The sequence below is a fragment of the Harpia harpyja genome, chromosome 8, assembly GCF_026419915.1.
Source record: "Harpia harpyja isolate bHarHar1 chromosome 8, bHarHar1 primary haplotype, whole genome shotgun sequence".
NCBI classification, from domain to species: domain Eukaryota; kingdom Metazoa; phylum Chordata; class Aves; order Accipitriformes; family Accipitridae; genus Harpia; species Harpia harpyja.
In genome coordinates this window covers 46,001,358-46,026,575 of record NC_068947.1, presented here as the reverse complement: position 1 = coordinate 46,026,575, position 25,218 = coordinate 46,001,358, and the positions used below count along the sequence as shown (strand labels likewise).

At 40.5% G+C, this 25,218-nt stretch overlaps 1 protein-coding gene across 2 annotated transcripts; it reads left to right on the top strand.

Annotated features, from left to right (window-relative positions):
* Window positions 1–1,641: 1,641 nt before the first annotated feature.
* Window positions 1,642–22,042, top strand: LOC128145021 (cell surface glycoprotein CD200 receptor 1-A-like). 2 transcript variants are annotated; one of them, XM_052794593.1, is made up of 6 exons: window positions 1,644–1,955; window positions 14,754–15,062; window positions 15,842–16,093; window positions 16,909–17,008; window positions 18,551–18,602; window positions 19,292–22,042. In XM_052794593.1, the coding sequence occupies exons 1-6, from the start codon at window positions 1,868–1,870 to the stop codon at window positions 19,412–19,414; spliced, it is 924 nt and encodes a 307-aa protein (XP_052650553.1). In that variant the 5' UTR covers window positions 1,644–1,867; the 3' UTR covers window positions 19,415–22,042. The 2 variants fall into 2 exon arrangements, with proteins under 2 accessions (XP_052650554.1, XP_052650553.1); XM_052794594.1 differs by lacking the exon at window positions 16,909–17,008 and having other exon boundaries at window positions 1,642–1,955.
* The last annotated feature ends 3,176 nt before the right edge of the window (window positions 22,043–25,218 follow it).

Sequence of the window (25,218 nt, the reverse complement as noted above, 5' to 3'; positions counted from 1 at the left end):
TCCTAGAAACTCAAGCTTCAACCAGAAAGTTGCTCCCAAAGCATCTTAATGACATCTTAAATAATATTTGCCTACCAAAAGAATCTAGCTGTCTAACTTCTGGTTCCAAATTAATTCCTATAGGAATGGCAGAGACTTTTCATTATGACAGCTTAAAGTAGGACTTTTCTTATTTAGAAGACAGTTTGCTGTCTTCCAAAATCTCTATCCCATTGCGTCTTTTCATTTTTTCACGTTCACGCAGCAATCATCTATCCAATAAGCCACATGTCTGCACATTTACACTGCCTTAGTTTCCTCTTGTCTTTGCATCAAATTTGAGCACTTTCTTTCACATTTGAGGCCTCATACTGCTTACATGTTGCCTACTTCTCTCTCCAGCATTGTATCTTAATCTCTGCTTACATAAACACCTCTTCTTCCTCTCCATGCCCTTGTCTAAAATGATACCTATTCACAAGCATTACTAATTCCTAGATCAATAGTAAATACTCAGAAAATAAACCAGAGTGTTACTGGGAATAGCATATTGAAAACCTCAGAACAGTGCGGAGGAGTGTCAAAATGTTAAACTGAATTTAAAAAATCAAGCGGGGAAAAATATACAGAATACCCTCCCACACAAAACTGTAGTCAATAAGATGATCCTGGGACCAAGATGAGCCAGCTGAATTTCTGTCTTACCCGATTTTCTTTATATGATCATTATCAGTCTTTTTTTATTTATTTAGATAGGACCTTAATTCACACTCCTCTGTTCCAGTGAACATCAATGCAGATCATTTTTGAACACCACTCTGATCAAACAAAATTACCAGAGCATCAGACTACAGTCATCAGTACAGCTTGTCGATGTTCAAACGTGGTGTGCAGTCCTAGCTCCTGAGCAGTTCAATTTCCTGCCAACTTTGATCTGTTTTCTGTCTTTACCTCTTATGTCTCTGTCCTCAGCGGTAATTATTCTGACTTGTAGCTTTCAACAGCTGAGGCCTTTTCTCTACTGCTGGCTCACAGAACTGTGCTGGGCAAGTGCTGTGGCTTAAGAAAGGAAAAGAAACCCTGGGGAAACAGGTACAGTATTATTTAAAAAACCCCCACATAACAGTATTCTGAAAAAAACAAACAGTTTTTCAGTGAAAGATGTGGGCCAGCTTCAATTCCTGTATTATTTCTGTTGAAAAGTATGTAAAATAGGCTTTTCTTTCCCCTCAAAACTCAGTTTCTCCCCCCAGGGTCTGGAAAGCCTTGTTGTTCAAGATGAGAACTATGCTGCCAGTAGCTAAGTAGCTACTGAAGGGAGAAATCATTAAAAATGTCACTTACAGAGAAGACTTGAGACTTCTTTTTTTTTTTGAGGGAGACATTAGGAGGAATTTTCTTGGAGGCAGTGACAAAGAAGTAGCAGCAGCAGCAGCAGTAGTAGTAGTAGCAGCAGTGACAAATATGAAGAATAAATTTCTCTCTAGCTTCCCAAGACTAAGATTTCCTTTTTAATATTAAACTCAGTCTTGAACAATCTCCTCTGCTTTTACCCCCTCTGAGCTCTGCTGCAAGGTTTATCTTCACTCATCAACCTCCTGAGGAGAGCCAATGAACGGAAGGCAAAGTTGTTCAATCTGTTTCCTCAGCGTTCGCCTAGGCTCTCAGCACAGGAAGCCTAGTGCTCTGAAAAGTCAGAAGGAGGAACCCCTCCAGCTTTGAGGAGCCAGTCGATCAGGAGCACACACAGCTAGAGGAGAGGAGTGGGAAAGGGGGAGAGAAAACACTGACATTGGCTGCTGAGGATGCACTGGCAGGCAAGAAATACTCCCCATGACCACAGCTAGGTTGGCGGCGGGATGGGTAAAGTGACGGAGCTGCCTGAACCATGAAAGCAGGAGCCGACATGAAGATTGCTGGGAAGACTGTGTGTGTTTTTGTGCTGCTCACCATCACCAAGGTCATGAGAACAGTAGGTGAGTCTAACTGGGACCAATCAGCCGTCGGGATGGAAGAAAGTGAAATGTGCACAGATATTTTCTTTCCATAAAAGCTATTCATCCTGCTTTGACTTTCTTTAATTGCTAAAAATTATGGACCACAACTAAAACATGCTTCCCCAATATCCACTCCTGCTCTTCTTTTCTTAGTGGTCACAAGGCTGCCAGGCATTATGCCTGTGACTTCCATCTAGGCAATTATTTAGTGACCCTTAGCTGGGAATGTACCAGTTGTCACAGATAGCCTTTTTACTGAGACCTCTAAATCCACATCACCTGAGAAACTGATCCATTTGGCATATCAAAAATATGCCTGGGAAAGTGTTTGTGAACTTGAAGCTTTTGGCCATGTGGTTTCTGCTGAAAAGAGGCTGCAGATACTCTGAAATGGGGCAGGGATGTTTTACATCTTTCTGAGGAGTGGTGGAAGATCACTGATGTGCTGACAGTAGGAAGCAGTTTCTGGAATTTCCTTCTGAGTCTAATGGGCATGGTCAGTATCAAGAGTGGGAAAGGCTTTTGTGCCAAAGACAGTGGCACTCCTAAGCCTTTCTCACACGAACTTTTAGTGTAGTTGACTTAGTTTTCATATAGTTTAGCTACAGCAGTTAATGTCTCCCACGTACCGTTCATTTGCATTTCTAGAGCTTGTGCACTTCCAGACACCATGCAGCAGTCAGGGGACTTGGTAACGGAACTAGGGATTTCAGCAGCAGTTCCAGACACCTAAACTGTCTATGTATAGAGGGACAAGGCAGATAGGTCTGTGAGATCCAAACTAAACTCGGGACATCTCTGAATAATAGGTAACGTGCATGTGTCCATTCTTATTACGGACAGGTAGAACTACACTGCATGGACATGAGTTATTCCATTCCACTTGGCCAGAAAATAAAAGTGGCTCCTTGATGCCATTTTGCCAAGCAAAACAGATGCAGTCATTGTTGGCAGTGAGGGAACACCCATCTGTAATGTGTTTGGCTGATCAAATGAGGGATCTAAAATGGTTACCTCAGTGCTACACACTGGAAAAAATTGAAATACTTCACAAATATTATTAAACTTTGCATTGGTAACCTCACAACAGGCACATTGGAGGTAAAAAGCCTGTCCCTATTCTGTAGGTTAAGAACTATCTCAGAAGAATACTGAGGAACTTGCTCAGAGTCATACAGACAGACTATGGTAGCATCAGAGATGGTCTACCTTTTTGAATACAGCTGCTCTCAAATAGTAAAGGAGTATGGACACATCACAAAATGTTGAAGAAAATGGGGGAGACAAAGGGGAATCCTGCTGGCAAAAATTCTTTTTAAAAATGGACTTTGCTGGAAATATTAAAAAAAAATCCAATGCCAAAAAGTTTTTTTTGTTCACCCAAAAGGTAACTGGATTTTAACTTCTTGGTCTCCTGGTGAATCAATGATATTCCCCTTCAAAGAACACAGAAAAAGATGTTCAGTTAAAATCTAATTTCATGCTTGAGCCTTCCCCTCCCGCCCCAAATAAAAAGCAGCCCGTATTTGATGGGAAGTTTTCAGCTAACACTGTTCTTAAACTTGTTTCCTTCAATATTAGGGTGGCTGTTCTGAGCAAGATGTAGTGTCAAGGTTTTTTTCTTCAGAGCTCACAGGCTAAATGTGTCAAGCTAATCCAATGTGTGTATTCTATCCAGAGAATTTGTGTTGTATGAAGGTCAGAAGGAACTATGTCTCCCTTTCTGAAGACTGGAGTAAGCTACTCTGAATTAAATAAGGTCATGCAAACACTGTTGTGTGTAACCAGTCTTTATCTGCATTAGCATTTTCCTTCACATTTCCTTAGCATGTTGTTTTGTGTGGTTTGGTTAGTTTTTACAACAGCAGAAGGGGCAGCTCAGAAGAAAGGCTGAGGTCACTTCATGGTTGTCATATCCAGATCTGCCCCCAAGTAGAGTTGGATAATATGCCATTGAAGCTGCTGGTGCATGATCTGTACTAACAATCCCTCTGTGACAATCCTCATAGTAGCAGTGGAAAAGACGCAAAATTTAAATCTTTTCAGCAACACTTTGAAGACTTTTCTAGTTTAACTAAGCAAGCAGGACACCTCAGGTGGTTGTGTACATACTCCAAAGGAAAGGGGACAAGGGAGGGAAAGATCTTCCATGAGATGTTCATGCAACAAATCTCTTTTTATTGGATTAATATTTGCAATGTTGGACTGTAGAAGTCCTGCATCTGCAGTTGTATCCTGTGACAATAGATATGACCAAGTGCTTCAGAGGAAGCTGCAAGAAATCCATTGTCACTAATGAGATGTGATTCTCTATGGTTGTTCAGTTTTATCAATAGTAAAAAATTGAACTCGGTGGCATTGCATCAGTGCCGGAATTAGAGTGTATTAAGTGAATAAAAGTGAAGTAGATTTACAGAGCAACCTGGCTAGAGTTCAAGTTTACCTGCATACATAACTTTCTTGAATGCTACTGCTTTCATTTAGTTTCTTTCCTTAATACAACTTGTAAATTCTCTTTCACTAGTGTACTAGTGTTTTTTATTGCCTTCTTACTTTCTCTGTCCTAGTGTGTTTCACTGCTCCTGTCTCTAATGCCTCCTATTCTAGTTTACCATGGACTTTTGCTCCAGATACAAAAAATCATAGCCTAAAAAACTATTCTGCTAAACTTAGATTTGTCTCCATTTCACTATTTCTTTGCTGCTCCTTTGGGTCTATGTGCTGGAATCATTCTGACCTCTTTTACCCTAAAAACACCTGAATCCAAACAGCCTGTTTTTCTAACCTGAATGCTTAAAACAGAATTCTGTACTATTAAGGAAAAATTTTCTCAGAAGACATCTAAGTTGCCCTAGTACAATCTTCAAAGCATGCCCTTGTGACATTAATGTTTTACTTTGCTGTGGTCCAAACGCAATGTCTGAATGTGTCTAATTTCAAAACCATGGAAACAAGGAAGTTCAGTCTTGCAAGTTGACCACATACTCCATGACTACAAAGCAGGTTTTCTTTAACTGGGAATGCGCTTGTAGAAGTACATGCTACTTAAAACTCACAGCTGATATATTTTGTATTTAGAGGTACAATCATTCATAAGAAAGAAGTGTAGGGAATGTTCTTATGCTACCTTATCTTTGTATTGAGTAAGAAAATGCTAGGAAGAAAAGTACTATGCTAAAGCTAAGCACTAAACAAAGTATGACTGAAATTTTAACCATCTAAAAGTGAGGTCATAAGCATGTTTTCACAGCAGTCCCTTATCTGCTCTGTGCAAAGTATGAAAAAGAGGGCATACAACCTACTGTTTGCAGTCAATGATCTATTTTGGTTTGGAATAGCAGGAAAATGCCAGTTAAGCATAAATAAACAGTGCAACTTATTTTATTCTTCTTCTCATGAAGAGAGTAAAAGGCCAAGTTCAGCATGCAAAACAGAATATAAAACGTTCTGTATCTGTTTCTATACTGAGAAGTGGGGGGCCTTTGCACTTTGTAACCCATGATGTCACAGTGCTACTCTGAAAGAAATATTACCCAAGGCACTTTGTCATCCAGTGTAAATCCCTTTCCCACTCAACCATTCCAGCTCACATTCTGCAAGGACAAAGATCTACTTACTTTGCACACAGAATTTGCTATACCAAGTTTAAAGTTTACAGCCAGACTGATATGATATGTGACAGCTTGTTAAGTTCAGTGATGATTTATTATCAGTTGAGGATTTGGCCAACAGTGTTTGTTCTGCAAGCTGGATGACTCTAACACATCATTTAAACACCAACTAATTCCTTCATTACAGAATTGTACCCATCCTGTTTTCTACAAAGTCATGTTTCTATCGAGACATAGTCCATTTACGTGAGGGTAGAAACAAAACCTCAGAAAGGACCCCTACATCACTGCATAGACTCGCCTGTTTTTTTGCAGGCATTGTATCATGCAACGCTTCTCATAAACAATCTGAGCACCAAAAAAAGCACACACCTTATTGAAAGGCTGGTTTTAATCCTGATTGAGGCAATATTCTCTGTTCTGATTTCCAGCCTAAATTTGTTCTACTACCTTTTTTTATTGTTACTACATTTTGAGCTGCTGCATTTCAGCGCATATCTACCATTCTACTCATCAAGGTCACCTGGTTCTTTTTGTGTGACATTTCCATTCTTTATATTAATGCTATACTCTTCTGGCTTTCAACAAATTTCCTCACAAACTCCTGATACAAATGCCAATGCCATTAGTAAAACCGTTAAACAGAATTACCGTAAAAATCATCTGCTGAGAAACATTATTAGCAAGCTACCTTCAAGATGACACCTCCTTTTAACACTGCCTTTTGCTTTCTCTCCTTAATTCAGTTCTTTATCCATCATGTTTCCCTCCAGTTGCCCTTCTATTCTTCAGCTTAATTTATGATTTTCAAGAGGACACTGTATCAAACTGCATCTCTAACTAGCTGAGCTTTAACATCTTTACTTTGCCTTCAAAATCAGCTGTCTTGAATGACTGTGTGAAAGGATACTGGAGAAAGCTAAAGAGACTGAAAAGATCATAGTAAAACTAAAAACTAGGAACTGGCAACTGCAAAGGTATATTCCACCTTGAATGGGAATACTGAAACCTTGGGTTCATTATTAAGTTCTGTCAGTGTGCTCACCTCTCTGCAACATATGAAGTCGTATTAAACTTTGCAATCTAAAAAAAATCCAGCCATGCTGCAGGCACTTCATACTGGAAAACAAGAGTTTACAATGACAAAGTGTATTTTTCTGGCTGTGTTTTAAGGTTGCTATTTTAGCCTGTATGAGACAGCAGGAAAGACATTTTTACTGCAAATGACATAGTAATGGTGGCAGAAAAGAAATGTGTTTAAAGGAGAACAAAAGAATAACTTGAGTATGATGAAGAAAGGAATTTCTGAAGACAGGAAAAAAGCCTACATAGAATGAAATGGGAATAGGAGATATTTTCAAGAAATAATGACGAGTATGGATAAAAGAGTGTGAATGGGAAAGTAACAATAAAGGTATGTCTCTTATTGTGTCCTTTTAAAGATATGTCCACGCTGATAAAGCTGTCATTGCAACTTCAAGAAACAGTCACATGAGCTCAGGCCAGCTAGTTCATGTATTTCTATAATGAAAATCAGAGTAGTCTAACTGCTTACTACTCACCCAACACACAGGGTTGGTTTTCAGCCTACACTCTATCCTGTGCTGTTGTGGCTACATTTTCAGAGTCACAAAGCCACCATATATAAAACTCTGTCAGTACTTTAGCAATCCCTACCCTAGTACAAAGCACTTCTATTTGTTTATCTTTCACTTCATTCCAGACAAGCCTTGCTAAGTGTCACAGGCACTCTGTGGCAGTAGAAGGGGAGAACAGATGCAGAGCTCAGCCTGTTGTATGTGGCCTCTTCCAAGCGTCCGGTACGGCCTTTTTGATTATGACTTGGTATGACTCATATAATATATTCATTCCAAGATACAGTTAGTCATTTACTTGTGGTATGTTCATTGTTTCAGTTCATTATACCTCTAAGTTTAATACATCACAGTCTGCAGTGTGTTGGCGGGGGAGATGTGCCAAAACGCTGTGGTAGATTGTTACTGTAAGAAATAAAGACACAATAGGATTATATCTGAGAAAGTAAAGCAGTTTCTTTACAGTGCGAAAAACTCTATAACAGCTAAATTTCTGAAGAGGCTGTCACGGAACCTGAGTCATTTGGGGGGCAAGAAAAACTACTACTGTGAATTAAAACCTGCTATAAAGAATAACAGAGGCTGGAAATCTTTCCTATTTGAAAGCAATCAAAAGCACTTTCAAGCTGTGTAGCTGTCTCTGATTTTGCAGTGATTCCCCTGAAAATTTTAGTGGCTTCACAATCAAATTTTCCTGTTTTTAAAATCTTTCTTTTTCATTTTACTGTGAGAAAGACTCTGAGAAACAGGGGAAATGACTAAATAAGTGACACTGTAAAGGAACTGGTGCAACTAGTTATCCATGAGAGCTGTCAGACACACTACATAAACCACGTTAAAAAAACCAGAGCAAAGTCTTCCCCCCCAATCTTTTTCAATTACAGTAATCTTAGCATGACAACAGTAACCACTGAACTCCTCAACTGAGTTTGTTTTTTCCTGAGAGAGGTTATGTCCATTTTCAAACATAAAAGTGGAATCTGTCAGTGCATTGGAATGTGCACTCAATGCACTCGATTAGAGCTTGAGAACCTCCTCAGACATGGCTTAAAATCTTCTTCAACAGTCAAGGAGAGACAATGAGGGATGGCATAATATTATTGGTGTTATAATTAGATGAACTTCAGAGGCTGGAGTCAAATTGGAGGACCTCAGTCTAAAGGCCTCCTACCCTGCCCACCTGTTAAATGAGTCTCCAAGGTGAAACCTGCTCATGATGGATTTGCATCCACAACCCAAATAGGATGGTTCAGCCCAGAGCTGTACAGAACTCCTGGAGCCTGACTCGCCTATTTTCTACATCAGTGTGACAGACAGCATGTAATCCTGGGCTCCTGAGCTCTGCTCCTTCCAGCTAACAGAAATTGCCATTTTCCAGAGTCCACTCATTTGTGAAGAATAAGACTGAAAATTTATTTACAATAAATGTGTAGATACACAATCCTTCATTTCATCTCTCTTGTGTGCAATGAAATAGTTAACAGTACTGACATTTAATTATCGTCCGATGGTTATCACTTCACTGAGATGAGCTTGGTAGCTCACACCTCTTCAAATTTCTTGTTCTCTGCAGGCCCACAGAGACTGAGGCCTTTGCTGCACTGGTTATCCCCTTTTTCAGCTACAGCAAGCTGTCAGTTCAGCTCAGCTATAACACAGGATTTCACCTTGAGAGAAGTAGCAGTGCAACATACTGGCTTGTTACCGAGCCTTCGTTTGAATTGATAAATGCTGATGTGTATGGCATATAGGCCCTAATGTACTGGTCATAAACCAATCAGCTATCACAGAGGAAACTTTAGCAACTGACTTTAGCCATTTTACAGTATGAAAGCACCATTCCAGAAAACGGTGCAGTGACAGGTCTGAACTAAAACACTTGCAGCACTGAACCTTTCCTCTTTAACAGAGTGGACTACTTTTGTCTGTTTAGCTCTCCTGCAGAGCAGACACACACCCTTTAGGTTTAGTGAAATTCCTGGAGGGAAGGGGAGATTGTGTCTTCCTTCAGAGCTGTGGAGTACATACCCAAGAGTGCAGGCTGGGGCAGGCAGCATAAGGAGGGCAAAGCAAGCAGATGGGGAGACCCTGGCAAAGGGCTTGGTTGGAGCAGACCCACAAGAAGTTATGGAAGTGATGGCAAAAGGAGCTCAGAAGAGATCATGTGGAATCTGTGCAGCCTGACGAGTCACTGAAAGCTGGTGGAGTAGAAGAGAGGATTGGGGGAAGAACCTGTTCCGTAGGGGCACAGAAAGCAGGGGAGATTTATTTTCAGGCCTTTTTTTTTCATGAGTATAGCTAGCAATTCTGTGTTCCCCAAAGAGCTATCACTTTCTAGCATATTGGTTTATGTTCTAATAAAACTACTTTTAAAGACTAGATGGCTTTTGGTATGCTCACTAGAAAGAGAAAGCAGGGCATGTCCAACTTCAGCCCAACATGAGGTCCTATCAACATCTCCAAATTGAAGGAAATGCTATGGCTGACCAGGAAGGACAGGATAGAGATGAGGATATTTTCTATTTAAAGAACTGCCTTTGTGCTGGTGGATCCCATAGCTATTTACAGATTAATTCCTGATAATATACGTTTTGGACTGCTTTTAAATAAAGCTAAATCTGTGGTAAAAACCAGCAAGTATTGACATTTCATTAGACTATATTTTAGATTGAAACAGAAAGAAAGGCAAATCCTCATTTCATCAGAAACTGTTATGAAAATGGCTGACACTATTCTTTATGGTGTGAAAGCTTCTCATCAAGTATTACCCAGGCCCAGTCCTATTTTGCTTGTGAGTGACAAGATTTTAGCTCACACAGGTCAAAACCTTAAATTATCTGAATTTGGTACTATGCTCTGTGGTAAAATGAAGCAGAGCTCTCTTTTTGCATATGCTTTCTTGGGAGAATAGCAAGCATGCTGGAAGATTTCTGCACCACGTGATCATGTGAGTGAGCACCTATAGAAATGGAAGCACTATAACCATCCACATGGCTGACAAGCAGGGCTAATGAGCAGAAGGCCAGCAGAACTATCAGCCTGGCTATGCTGGTTTTGGCACTCAGGGTAGAAGGTATCCACAGGACTCTGCCATCACAACATGCCTCCATGCCACACTGAACTGGAAAAGGATCAAAATAGGTGCAGGGTCTGCAGTTATGCCTTGCTCCCTTACCATCTTTTTTCTTTCTCTGCCTTCAACACAAAGACAGTCAGAGTTTTAGACAGTTCTTGGGAGAATGCTAACAGGCTAACATGGTATTATATAGGATAAAACCTCCTCCTAATATTATATGTCTGTTCTACAGAGATAAAAACATATTCCCTGTTCTACCTTAAGAGGAGGTCTTCAAAGTCATTTCAGAAAGACAAATTAACCAAACCTTTCAGGATTTTTGGCATACGCATTCTTCTTCTGTAAAAGAAGTCTAAAGATCATGTTTTAGCAGCATGCATGAGAAAAGAAGCAAAGCAAAGGAAGAAAGTATACAATTCATAGTTACACTAACACCACTTACCTGCACTCTAGCAAAGAAAGAGGGCAGTAAAGTGAAATTAGTTTAATTTTATTATGTTTATAAGGCCTCTTTACAATAGTAGCAAGGTGTATGTAAGGATACGACAAACAAGAAGATTTTTTACTAATTAATCTACCATCTGGGGAAAAAACTCCTGCCTTGCTAAAAGCCTTCTAAATTAACAAGAAGATACAGGGGAATTCAGAATCCTTCTACAAATTTATTGTAAACCTAAAATTATACTTAAACATGATTCAGCAGATTTTAAGCTGACTGATGTGGCTTATCATTTGAAGTGAATGGTACCTGATTCATTCAGGAGAGAATATGACAGAAAGGCATAGCAGAAAGCACCACTTACACTCCCTCTTTCTGTACAGTCTTGAAGTACACAAGCCATTATGTTGGGGAACTTGCACATTGCAATAGGCTGCTTAGGAGATGCAGAGTTGAAAGACAAGTAAAATGATACTGCTTTAATATGTAAATGAAAGTGTACACAGTTAAATATGCACATTGTCATTCCTGCCCAACATTTGCAGACATTATCCAAGGAAACCCCAGCCTCAACAGACAGGATGGTTTGAATGCTTAGGTTTGCTTAGTCATTTCCAGATGAGGTCAGCCATACTGATGACATGAGCTCTGAGGCTCTAGGCAGTGATAAACTGGGAGAGGAAACACTTTGTTCTCCAATTTTCAGAGACATTTATAGAACTTACATCCAGAAACCATCATGAGACGAAAGGCTTTTTTCAGTTCCTCTCCTGGTAAAATCATCTGAGTTTAAAACACACACCCCACATTTTCTTGAAATGCCATTAAGCAGAAAGAATTTGTCATTTAAAAACATTTCCAGTGTAATAATGTATCACAGAACACTGCTGACAATTGAATTAAGGAAACAAGCATTTGTGGGGCTGGTGGGTAATTTGTGTATCAGAAAATGGTGTGAATAGATAGCACTTTTCTTCTTCAGCTGTGCTTGGAAACATTAATTGATGAATCCTGGCAGTACTGAGCAGCAGGAAGTTAAGTATTATTTCCTTTATTTAATAAAAATGGAAAGTGGATGGCTTCAGTGAAATACTATCCCCACCTAATTTTCCTCTTCTACCAGAAAAAAAAACTTCTTTGAATTACACTCTGATTTCCATGTTATACAGCTAGAGTAACTAATACATTACAGCACTGTATGGTGTAGTGTAGCATGGGGCAATATTGCAGCTACACCTCCTATCAATCTGCAGGAGCTAGGCCTAGGTTTGGAAATGTCTTCACCCAAAGGATACTTAATCATCAAAATGAAAAGGCAAAAACCTTTAAAGGAATCTTTAAGTAGTTAAAATGGAGTGAACTGTGTTTATCTTGCAAGTTAGAAATCATTTCTCAAGAACACAGTTAAACAGCAGGAAAACTGGTTGAGCTGGAATGGTTCATTCACCTAGATTCCAGAAGATAATGAGATTTCAGGCGATATTAGGGTAAAACCAACTGTAGTTTTCTCAAAGAGGCTAATAGTAATGATTTGACTAATAATTTGAAGTTGATGCTCATTAAGACCATTTCTTATAGTGTTGTGAATGTTCAGGAACTGGGCTTCACATTGTGCCAGACAGCAGAGGTAAGAGAATTCCAGCTCTGTGGGGGGGATAGAGAAACACAACAAAGTCAAGTCTGGTACCTCTGAGGAAGACTTTGACAGAGGTTTGATTAATCACGCAAAACTTAGGTCTTCTAATTCTTTGCATATTCCAGCTGAACTTTCAATTGCCTCTCTAGTATATCTGCTTGAAAGGTTTGGGCAGGGGTTTAACATATTTGGAATAATTTGGGAAAAACTCATTTGTCAGTACAAGTCAGGTTTGCTAACTTTTGTTGTCCTTCCAGATTAATGCATGGTTTGAGAGTAGTACTCCGATTTTCTCCTCACACACAGCTCTCAGAATGCCACTAAAATCATTACTCAGCCCAAGGAAAGAGCAACTCGGGGCTCCACCAGAGACACAGAGCACTCAAAGATCAGTGGTTTACAGTCCGAAAGTGTAATGGTCACCTATTAAAAGAGGAAACGAGTGAGGTGGTAAATGGAGGCTGGCTTGGACTACAGCTATGGGTATTATTCCTATTAACTCATTAATTGTGGCACCTAGGAGATTTTGAAAAAGACAGGTTATCTGTAACAGGTCTTCTTCAGGTGGATATTTATACATACACATACATTGTGGATTTTGGGGGTTGTTTGCTTTTAATTTCAGCAGGACCCACAGAACACAAAAGTCCCATTCCCTCACCTACTTTTCACGCTGGTTTACAACCTGTGCCTCAGACTCTTGTTTTCTCTCAGTCTCAAAAGTGCCTCACAAAGGAGGGTGGGCTGCATATGTAAGTGTAGGCAACGCTAATGCACATATAAGCAATTCATCTTGAAGAACAGTAACAGGTAACCTTTCATTCATCTCTGAGTGCTTGCCCACATGTACCTTTACTGTGAACAAAACCTGTCACAGAATACTTTATTAAGGAAAAGGTCCCAATTTGACTAGTTGAAACAAAGCAAAAGAACAAACTGTCCCAAAGGTGGCATCATGTTGAGAGACTTCAATGGTCAAAGCAATAGTGAAATGAATCTTGGGGTTAGAAACTTCACCCCTTGCATATGTCAGCTGAAGACACAGGCAGATGAGGGGTACCAAATCTGGTCAATATAAAGAGTGTAAGCACGACTTACGTTCAATATGAGCAAAAAAGAATCAGCCCTGAAAGCCTGTGGAAAAAGAAAACCTGGGCAAATTAGTTTCTTGGCTAAGAAGAAATTCAGGGACACATAAGAAAAAAAAAAAAAAGGCAATCCTGAGAGTGTAACTTGTCTTGAACAAACATAGCACACAGAGGAGCCATAATAGTGGTCTGGCTCTCCGCCCTTCAATGGCCAATATGGTAACTTTCAAAAAGGACAAGAGAAATAGGTCCAAGCTTCTCCATGCAGAAATCTAGCTTCAAGTACATAGTTCATGGATCATGAAAAGATAAAGAGAGGAGGTATTGTGCCTGACTCCAAGCAAGAGTCATCTTTTAAAACCCAAAAGAAGAGTCACTGTCATAGAAAGAAAGAAAGAAAAAAAAAAAAACCCAAACCATGTTTCCAAGCAAATGCAAAACAGAATTCAAGAACAAGACATACTCACTATCAGAGAGTTAACACAGTTGATACATCAACTGAATAAAGTTTCTCTGCAATCTTAGCCTCGCAAGCAAGAGGCCCAGGGATATGGGCATATTTTACACCTTCATAGCTGCATGCCTGGCACAAAGATGGGTAGGACTTACATTCATGTCCTGTAGGGACTACTGCAGTAAAAGAAGTACAATCACAGTGTGAATGCATATGTACACATTGTGTACACTCGCAGGGTGAACATATGTGTTCACAAAGATTCAGAAAATGAAAAGACACCCCTGAAACATAAGGCAAAAACCTGTCTTCCTACACAAAGCTCCAGCATTGTTATTTGCATTGTGGTCATGTCTGAGAGGTGTAGACAAGGCCTTTGCCCATGGTGTTGGATTTTGTATGAATGCAGAAATAAAAGTTGTTCACTTTGTCAGTAGCAACAGTTCCAGAGAAAAGTCATTATCATGTGGCCAAACCCAATAGTCAAATTTCTATCATTTCAGCCTGTAAATGGTAACAGGCCTGTGAGCAACCCACTGGAGGATTTGCCAATAGAAGCACACTATTCAGATGCTGAACTGCTTAAGACAATGGGCAGGAGTAGGGTCTTCCTCCAATATCTGTCTTATCCACTAAGATGAGCACCAGTGGGAAATTTCTTGTGAGTATTGAGGGGGTAGGCTGTGACAGGCCACTGGCTCCATAATCCACAGCTGTAATACAAGAGGACAGGCAATTTGCAGATGAGCACAGACAGGGCTTCACGCTGACATGTAACAGTGCAGACATTTCTCTGTGAAGCACAGACCAGAACTCCAAGGCTATGAGTGACATCCCTGGGCACCTTCTGACATATCCTTCTTCTTTCTCTCCTTCAGGGAACAACAGAGTGTCAGCGACAGTAGGTAACAGCTGTGTGCTCACCTGCCCTCCCAAATCAAATATAACTATGGTAACATGGAAAATAAGCCCCAAGGTTGGAGGCCCCTGCACCTTGGGCTACAGGGCTGATCAGAACAAGACAGACAGAACAAACTGCAGTGACAGCATCAACTGGAAATTCAGACCAGATCGGGACCCTGCCCTTGAGATATGGCAAGTAGGAATAGACCATGAGGGAAACTACACCTGCGAAGTAGTAGCAACAGAAGGGAATTTCCACAAGATGTACGACCTGACTGTGCTAGGTAAGGGACTCCTTCCTCATTTTACAGTTCTCCAAAGGACCACATCTGGGCTTGGACATACAAAGCTCCTCACCCCATGCACCGGAGGAATTATGCAGAAAGAAGAGGAGCTTTCTTGCTGGGATAAACTGTCATGCATTTCATTGACAGTAGCTCCATTTCTCCCTTCTCCCTTCTCCTTATTTCCCAAAACTCTTCTCCCTTCTGCTGCCCCCTTTTCCACTGTCTAGTTAGAAACAACAGGTGTGAAGCAATTTCCAATATACCAACAGAGGATTCTGCATATGCTTCCGGTTATCCTGTAGAATCAATCATTAATACCCTAATTTAAGAGAACTAAAGCATGTGAGAGTAACACTTCCAAGTGCTGAGATACTCTATCAAATATGGGATGTTCTTATCCAGACAGTAGGAATGGACCCATTTCCTCTTACGCTGGCATTCCAATACATTTTAAACCATGTGTGTGATGGCTGCTTAGGACAAAAGTCTAATTCAGCCCTGTATTTGGGATAATTCCCTACTGCCATCTCCAGGGAAACCTCCTCTAATGGTACACGGCTGTGGTAACTCACCTGAATGGGGGAGAGTTGTCCAAAAGGAAAAAAGAGGCACAATCTTTGTCTCTTGTGCCTCTCGCCCATGCCGCTGTAACGGGACGGCACCTCCAACCTCACTCTCCTCTTTTCACTGTGTTCATTCTGGGTAGAGAACAAAAACATCCTATCCCAACGGTGGCCAACTAACTCCATGCACCTCCCCTTCCTGATGCTTTGCAGTGCCCCCAAGGCTGACCATGTACTGTGATGACCACGGGAACCCTGTGTGCAAGGCAACGGCAGGGAAGCCGGCTGCCCAGATCTTGTGGGTCCTAGAGAGCAACTCCACCCCCAAGGAAGAAGGCCATGACAACGGGACAGTGACTGTTCTCAGCACGTTCACAGCACACAGCACCAACGTGACTAATACAACCTGCATTGTGTCCCACCCAGCTGGGAACCAGAGCATGACCATAGCCTGTCATTCCTCAGGTAAGCTTCCCTTTGTGCATTCAGCATTCAAAATACTGGTTAGCCTGCTGTGCACACTGTTGTTCCTTCTAGGAAGGAAAATCTATAAAAGTTATAGAAACCTTTAGTGAAGTCATATATAGACAAGAGTACCACCCCCAACTACCTTTGCCCAGAAACATCACCAGCTTGTTTGTGTTCTAGACACTATTTCCTAATGGTTTCTTCCCTGAGAGGGATATACATAAGTGTGGTAGTATTCTTTTGGTAGTGTAAACATTGTTGGAAACAGAGACAAAGCAGTCATGATCTTAGTGTTAAAATAATCGCTTGGAAGCAGAACATCAGCAACATTTTTTTAGATGCAGATGTAAAGTCTCTTGCTCAGAGCATGGTAAGAGAGAGAAAGAGAACTAACTGTTGTGTGGCCAGCAGAAACAAATAAATCACTTAATTCTGAGTTGTGAATGTCTGACACTGTATGACATTTGTTTTCTGGTTTTTGCTTTTTTTGTTGCCTTTGAGAACTACACATGAGTTGCAGTACTGAGATATGCTGAGTCCCTGAGGGGAGCTCAGGTATGGCTTAGTGAAAAAATATCGTGAGTGTCCACTGTGGGATTTGTGGGATCTGCTTTTGTCTCTGACACAGACTCCGTTTGTGTTTCTCAGACAAGTTTCATTACTGACTTTCCCTTCTCCTGAAGGGGACTATATTTATTTTACAAGCATGCTGAAAATGTGTGTATGTGCTAAAGTAGCTTTAATCTTATACTGAAATAATAAAGAAACTGAGCAGTAAGAAGATATAACTAAGACTAACCTTTTGTCTTTAGACAACAATGGCTTTATCCTGCTTGTCTCCATCACTCTTTGTTTCCTGAGCATTATCATCTTCATGGCTGTCATTTACTATTTTAAGCTCCACAGTGACAGGTATGTCTGATAGCATGCTAAGGAAAGACTGTCTAGTGCTAGAAGAAATCTTTAAGTACTGTTTGTGTCTTGAAATTATATGATTCTGTCAGTCTGTGCTGCTATGAATAACTGAATTAACTACATCAAGTATTTCTATACTGCAGACGCTGTGCATTGCACACATCTTCACTGAATAATGCACCTGAGTAAAACACAAATGGGCAGAAGTTGGCAGAGGATCCTCACTGCATTGCCTGCTACACTAAAGGGGAGCTCTTCATTCTAATAGGAAACTGGCAGAATTAAGCTGTTCTTCAGATACTGTGATAGTCTGTCAGTGTCTCTCTTGTTTAGATCAGGGGGTTGGTTCTGCTGCCTAATAAGTTCTATCACGTGCCAGAGGATTGACTGGTGCTATCCTGCTGTATCAACACAGGACACAGCAGACTGTATCTCTATTTATAAAAAAGCTCTGTGGGTGAAGCTGGACTCTAGCCCCTTGTCGTGGTTTAACCCCAGCCAGCAACTAAACACCACGCAGCCGCTCACTCACTCCCCCCACCCAGTGGGATGGGGGAGAAAATCGGGAAAAAGAAGCAAAACCCATGGGTTGAGAGAACGGTTTAATAGAACAGAAAAGAAGAAACTAATAATGATAACGATAACACTAATAAAATGACAACAGTAATAATGAAAGGATTGGAATGTACAAATGATGCGCAGTGCAATTGCTCACCACCCGCCGACCGACACCCAGCCAGTCCCCCGAGTGGCGATTCCCCGCCCCCACTTCCCAGTTCCTATACTAGATGGGACGTCACACGGTATGGAATACCCCGTTGGCCACTTTGGGTCAGCTGCCCTGGCTGTGTCCTGTGCCAACTTCTGGTGCCCCTCCAGCTTTTCTCGCTGGCTGGGGATGAGAAGCTGAAAAATCCTTGACATTAGTCTAAACACTACTGAGCAACAACTGAAAACATCAGTGTTATCAACATTCTTCGCATACTGAACTCAAAACATAGCACTGTACCAGCTACTAGGAAGACAGTTAACTCTATCCCAGCTGAAACCAGGACACCCCTTTAGGATTTGCTGTGGAGAAAAAAGCAATTCCAAGGAAAAACTACAGAAAAAATTTGTGCAGAGAAAGGCTGAATTAGCACCTGTACAGAAAATCTCAGCTATGTTCCCTTCTTCCCCTATTCCAAAACTGTTTTTCTCCCACACCTTCTCCCTCAGAGCTGACGAATTAGTTTAATACAATTTCACTAAACGCAAATTGTACATCCTTCCAGAGGACACCGATTTTAATCTTCTGCTTCCACTTTGTGCTTAAGCTCCAACAAACATGAGAAAAGACCTCCAAAGAAACTCAGAGTGCCATAATTTCAGGATCAAAAGTCAAGGAGAGAAAGACATGAGAAGGCTTTTTGGCTTTACTCTTGATGACATGAAAAAGAAATGTTTTATAAGCTTGTGAGCAGAGAAACCAGGCTGTGATCCAGCCAAACTTAGGATTAAGGAAGGAATTTGCTTTAATACTTGCTTTCTTTTTCACAGACTGTGCCTCAATACCAAACCTCCTGAATCTGCTCCTACACATTCCCCACAGGTAAGGAGAATTATGCAAATTAGACCATCACCAAATCAGGGATCGTCTGGTAGCCCTGAAAACAGAGTCAGTAAAGGGAAACCATTAGATTTTTACTCTCTGCTCTCAGCAGGTGCTACAGTGTCGTATATGTTTGCTCTTAGCTGTATCTCAGGACAAAACAAAGCCTATCATCACCATAATTTTGACTTGGAGCAAACATTAAAGGCATGTTCCAACAGCAAAGGCTCAGCAACTGCCATCCTTTATTTTAGCAAGGAGTGAGTCCCACCACATCTCCCTGATGTACGCTGACCACAACTGCTGTACAAACAGTACTCAGGAAGGGAGGCAATATCATCATTTGGGGAATATTGAGAAAGCTATTAGTAAGCAAGCATGTTACTTGCTCTTTCTAGAGAATTGGACCCTAATATGCTTTTTTTCAGGCCAAAATAAGTGGGGTAGAAGGGGAGAAAAAGGAGGCAGGTGAACCAATACCTCACCTTTACCCTCCAAATCTTTGACAGAAAAAGCAATGCATGTTCTTTGGTAGGAAAAGCAATAGAGCGTTTTTTCTTGAGTCCAAGAGGAATAAATATGGGAGCACTATTTCCCAGTTACATTCTTCAGTCCAGACAAAAGACTTGCAGAGTCTTGCCAAACTAAACTACTCCTTGTATTTACAGTTTTTGGTTTTGTTTTGCTAGGATGACACAATGGAAGTGGAACCTTATACTACTTATGTGCAGAAGGAAAACGTAATTTACAACTCAGTGTCTGATCTGACAGTGGGGCAGAATCTTCCACAAGGACTGTCACCAGCAACATGAATGGTTCAACAATACTGGGAAGGGAGAGAGACACTTTATAAAAGACTGGTTATAGAAAGAAACTTCTCAGAGGATTTCTTCAGATTTGGGGGCAACAAAGCTCACTAGGTCTGTTTAAACACCTGTGCTTGCTGATGAGTCTCTACAGTTCTTTTTTTCCCTGTTTTGCCTTCTTCATTGGGAAAGGAAACAGGTTTCCTGTTATTCCTTTGGAAAATGTGACTGATGCCATGCCACAGTTTTTCCTGGAAAAGCTGTTGTGATCAGTCTTCCCTTTGCTGTTCTTGCCTTGGAGATCCTAGTTTTGTCAGTCAATTCTAGGCATTACTTTGATGCACTTGACACTATGTTGCACACATTTGGGAGATGGGAGGAGTGTTATGTCTGAACTAAACGGAACACTCTTCAATGAACAGCCACTTTTTTCTAATTCACAAATTACTAACTTAGTGGCCTGAGTACTGATCATGACAGAATAGCTCAAACAGCGGAAGATATTGGTAGGGAAGACCTTTAATTCCCCAGTTCTGAAAATGGAAATGAGTGATGAATTTAGAAGGCCATCCACTAGGAAAGAGACTTCACTAGCATGATTAGTTTACTTGTTGGGTTCATATTCAGTATTTCCACTAAATGTGTTCATTCTGTATTTCAGATTGTTGTTATGATTACTTTTCCATAAGATTCTCTGAAGATATGATATTCCTCTCTTTCTTAAGAGTATTGGCATTAAGATACTGTAAAAGAATTATGTTACTCAAATCCGGTAAGCTACTTTTAACAGAAACAAACATCAAATATTTCACAAAATGAAACAAGTTCAAATATATCTTTTATAACTGTGCAATAATGTACAAAAAAGATAAAATGCTTGCTAATTCTAGTGATATTTATTTTAACTACCACAAGTGAAAATTTTTTTCATTCATATGTCTACATGTTTTATTGATATACTTTTAAATATACTTGCTAGTTCACTTTTTTGTATGTAAATTAGCTTACATATCTTAATGTGTCTCATGTTGAGGTGACTTCTTCTCACCTTCCCAAAACATCCGTTTCTGTATGTCATTTTAGAATGGAAGGGATCAAAGCTGAATATCAATCAGCTACACACAAGTTTTAAAGGAACCTCAGTTTCCAGTGACTTACCGAGGAAGACAGGCAGTCAACTCAGTCATAATCCTCTGAAATTCCCCACTTCAAATAGGTATAATATTGTCCAATGATCTTTCTTCCCACCCAAAACCAGAGTGCCATCACTTCTTAGACTTTTTTTCTGTGGACTGGAAAGTCATTTATGTTGTTCAGTGTCCATAAAGTGGGGTTCATCCTATAAGACAGCAGCCAGTTTATATGTAATATATTCTATTTACAGAAGTATAATACCTGCTAACCTGCTGTCTAGCTGTAGGGTTTTATGATCCTTTACAGGCCTATTACACTGGACTAAATAATGTATGGGATGTTGCTAAGTTGCTAACTGGTTGATTATTTCCTTCATCCTCTACTTTGTTCCACATTTAGACCTGCTATGGGCAGAAAACAGGATTTTAGTTTGTGACTGTGATAAATAAGATGAGTTAAGAGTCTTATGTGTACACACATATACAAATATGCTCTTCGTCCCTAGCAGCACAGAAGGTCTAAACCAGAAAGTCCCTTCCTGCACTCCTCTTTCTCCATCATGGTACTTGCTACTTCTCTTTGCAATGTGCTGCTATTGCACTGCAGTCATCCTCCGTGCAAAAGTGCTGTGTTGACTGTCTTCTTAGCGGTCAGGCAAGCCTGCCCTCTAAACTCCCCAGCATGTTGCAAAGTCACAGGAAGAAAGTCAGCAGCTTTTTGGCTCCTCCCATAAAGAAAAGTTTGGGCTTTAACCACATTTACCAATGCTATCTCTTGCTGCAACATTTGATTTTGCTAAATTTGTATCTCCCACTTTTACTGCTGTATTTTATCTTCACACACATTCCATTCTCTTGACAGTTTACAACCGCCACTCCTGCTCCAATCAGCTAATAATCATGGTTATCTTATGACTATAGAGAGTCCTGAGCACTGAGCTCACATGCACAGCAAGTCAGCGGATTCCGTGCTGTTGTGCATCTACAGAGCAGCTGCGCACTAAAGTGCTGCAGGCCTCCTTCAGACTAAGGGCCTGTTCTTTAAGATGGCACTGGCAATACTAAAAAATGGGTGCACTACAAATCCTGAGACTGAACATAGCTTCTGTATATACATCAATTCCTGGGCCTCTCTAACCAGAAATTATTTTGTGGGAACAAAGTCAACCCCTTCATCACCCGTTACAGCAACACATAAGATTTCATTAAATTGCAAATTCTAGCAGAAAGGTCATTATATCATCACCTACCTGCTTCAAACAGCTTTCCTAACAACAGAATCCATTAAAAGTGGTGTTACTGCATCCCAACAGGTTTCGGACTTACAACTACATTCTTCTGCCAGTATCACCTGCTTGTATTTGTGGTTTACTCCTTACCGTCTGGTTTGTAATCTTGCTGTCCATCATAGACCTTCTGGTTCAGTGTGTGACTGCTCTGTAGTTCTGCCCGGCTTACTTCCAGTTATGAATTAAAATGACTTCAGTATCTTTTATTTTCATCCTACTGGCAATAGAAATTTAAGTTTTCACATTAGAGCTGGATGATTTTCACATGAGCATCGACATAGCCAACTACTTCTAGACGTAGCAGGGACTTCCTCATACAAATCTAGAGAATGAGTGTATTGGCAAGGTAATGCTAAATAAATGTTTCTCAAAAAACATTTTTTAAAAGAAATAAAGTAAAAAATCTTTATAAGCAGAGTGAAATGATTCATATTTAACTGGTAGGGAAAGAAGTGTGCAACGTATTTAGTCATAACTAGAAAGAAAGCTCAAAAAATACATTTGCACAGAAAGAAGCTACACAGTCAGACCAAAACCTATTCACAGAAAATACTAAGCAAAGAATTTTCACTACTGAATATATTTCACTAGTGAATATGTAAGAAAGGCTTCCATAGCACAACCTGTTCTCCATTGCATTCACTACTGAGATATCATTTCTGACGGACTAAAGATGCCAGCTACCTTTGACCACATGTTAAGTTTAAAAGTAGTTCATCTTGTGCTTTTTGTCATTTACCTCAGATGGGACACTCTTTGGTTAGGAAACTGCATAAACATCCAGAAAGGTACGTCATTATTTTTCTTCAATGTCTTTGCTTAACTTCTGCAATGACACCTCTTCAATAAAAATGACATTTTTTAGGGTGTGGGCATACTGGAATTACTGCTAATTACACAGATCAGATTGTCTCATAATTCCCTTATGATCCCCATCATCTGCCTCTGTCAGCATTGCCCCTCAATATATACTTAAAACTGCAGGCATTACAAGGCAGATGCTATCTTGAGGTTCTGAGTTCGCAAGCACCTTGAAAAAGGGATCCTAATCCAAAACTGGGGCTTCAATGCCTTGTGAAAATACAAATAATACACAGAATGTGCAAACCGAGCTAGCTGGGAAGTTGGTTTGCTAAGTATTATGACTTATATTAGCCAATTTGCTCCAGGAGATATTGCTTGCATAAAAGCTTCCTCACTGATCAGTAGCACATGAATCTTTCCGTACAAAAAAATGAGAATCACACCTGCTTCTGTCCACAGTATCACAGATACTAGATGCAGGCGCTAATGCTATACAGCAATATTCTAGCCTGAGTCATCAAACTCAAAACACTGCACTTTGCCAGTTTTCCTCTTTGCAAGAGCATATTCTTATTACACTGTGTACCAGTCCTGCTGTTTCTCACATGTATTTGCTGAACTCCAGTCATTATTGTCTAGGTGTTAGTATTAGCTTTACCAATCAGTCAGCTGCAAAACACTAATACATTAACAAGCCCACAGTGAGGAGATGCACAGTCAGGTCTCTTCTGACAGTATCAATATACTTGCTGCAGAGTAGCTTTTATATAGAGAGGTCTGTACTGGTGCCTGTTGTTTCTTGATACATCCCTGCAGTTTTACTACAACTTGCTGAAGTCAATGCATAACAGAAGACCTACACCTCTAGGCTAAAGGCTATTATCCCTTACAACCTGTGCTTGTCCAGCTGAAAACTCTGGCATTGCACTGATGCTGTAACAAACCTTTACCTCGGATGAGTTAGGGTGAAGTGTTGCTACTATTTTTAAGGGGAAATTCTAAATTGAGGCTGGCTTGTAAAATGATTGTAGTAGGATACCTAACAAGAGAAGTTCTTTTGATGCCCTATTTTAGCTTCAGTTATCTTGATCTTCAGCCTCCCACAGCTGTTCAGTAAGGCAGAAGGCAATATGTCACTGTGGTAAATTGTGGGAGAGGAAAATGGGAGTTCACAGCCCTGCTGCACAAAGTTATAAATTTGTTTATTCTTTATCAAAAACTCTAGGGTTTTTCCCTTCACCTCAAAGCCTGTCATATATATATATATATATATATATATATATATTTAGCTTAGTATTTTCAGGTGATACATCCTGGGAATAAGAAACATTCCGGCTACATCCAAATGAAAATGGTAATTCAGGAACATCTATCATGACCACTAGATGACAGTTTCACCTCACCCTGTGAAAAACACTGCCATAGGAGAAGCATTAGTTCTCCACATACTCTCTTCTTAGATTTGGGATTCTAGTGACTCATTTTCTTACATGTGGAGCTTCATTTGTGACAGGATGTTCTCACAAAAAAAAGGCATTTTCCTGTGGATGACACCATCAAGCAATAAGGCAATTCTAAGGAAAATCAACAAAAATAACATACTATGCACCAAGAAGCTAATTCGGAAATCATTGGAGATATCTCCATGGTATTTGCAACACTCAGATGTGCAAGGGTAAGTAGGTTCTGAGGGTATGGAGAATAGCATAGGGAAAAGCCAGTGGGATCTCTACGGCTGGGGTAGTAAAAGGCAAACTGGGAAGAAGATGAGGGAGTGATTAATGAGAATTCAAAGGACTGCAGTTAGGGACAGGAGTTCCTGTCAGCACTCCACCTTCTCAGTGGGAAGGTTCATTCTTCTCCTCTTTATTATAGGAATCAAAACCTATGTGCTACCTGGGGTCCACAGAGCAGCTAATTCCCTCCTGCAGCTCCCACTGTTCCCATACCTCCAGGGCTGCTGTTTCAAGACAGGAAGTAGGTGGGTGCGAGGTCCCAGCAGAGAGCCAGCAAAGGACAGGGATGTCTGGGCTAGTTAGTCCTGCTGCTGGTAGGACCAAACCCACAGATTTGCAGTAGAAACCTTAGGAGAGGTCCCATGCCTTCAGTAAAAGCCATCCCCTCACTTCCACAGACCCTCGACTTCAGTACAGATAGCAGCAGAGCAGAATACCATCTGCTCCTGTGGTTGCTCTATTCAGAAAAATTGGTCCTTATATTCTAGACAAAATAAACATCTGAAGTCGGCTTCATCCAAATTTCCTACTCTTCTCCCTTGTACACCACTCACCTGTAACCCAGAAAATTACACAGCTCTTGACAAGGTGGTATCCTTTTATGCGAGTTGATATCAAGCTTAATGCCCATCTTTCAATTTGGGGAGAGGAACAGAAAATGGGTGAGAGATCATTGCATACCAGCCCAGTGGGTAAGAATGATCAAAACCTGATGGAAAACATAATGGAGAAAGCATGCAGCGGCCACACTTTCTGCTTCCATGAAGGACTAAGCTGGGGAGGGGCTTGTAAACTGAGAAGAGTTGATGCTGGCCCTGCCTTTTAAATGTAGGACCTATGTATTACCA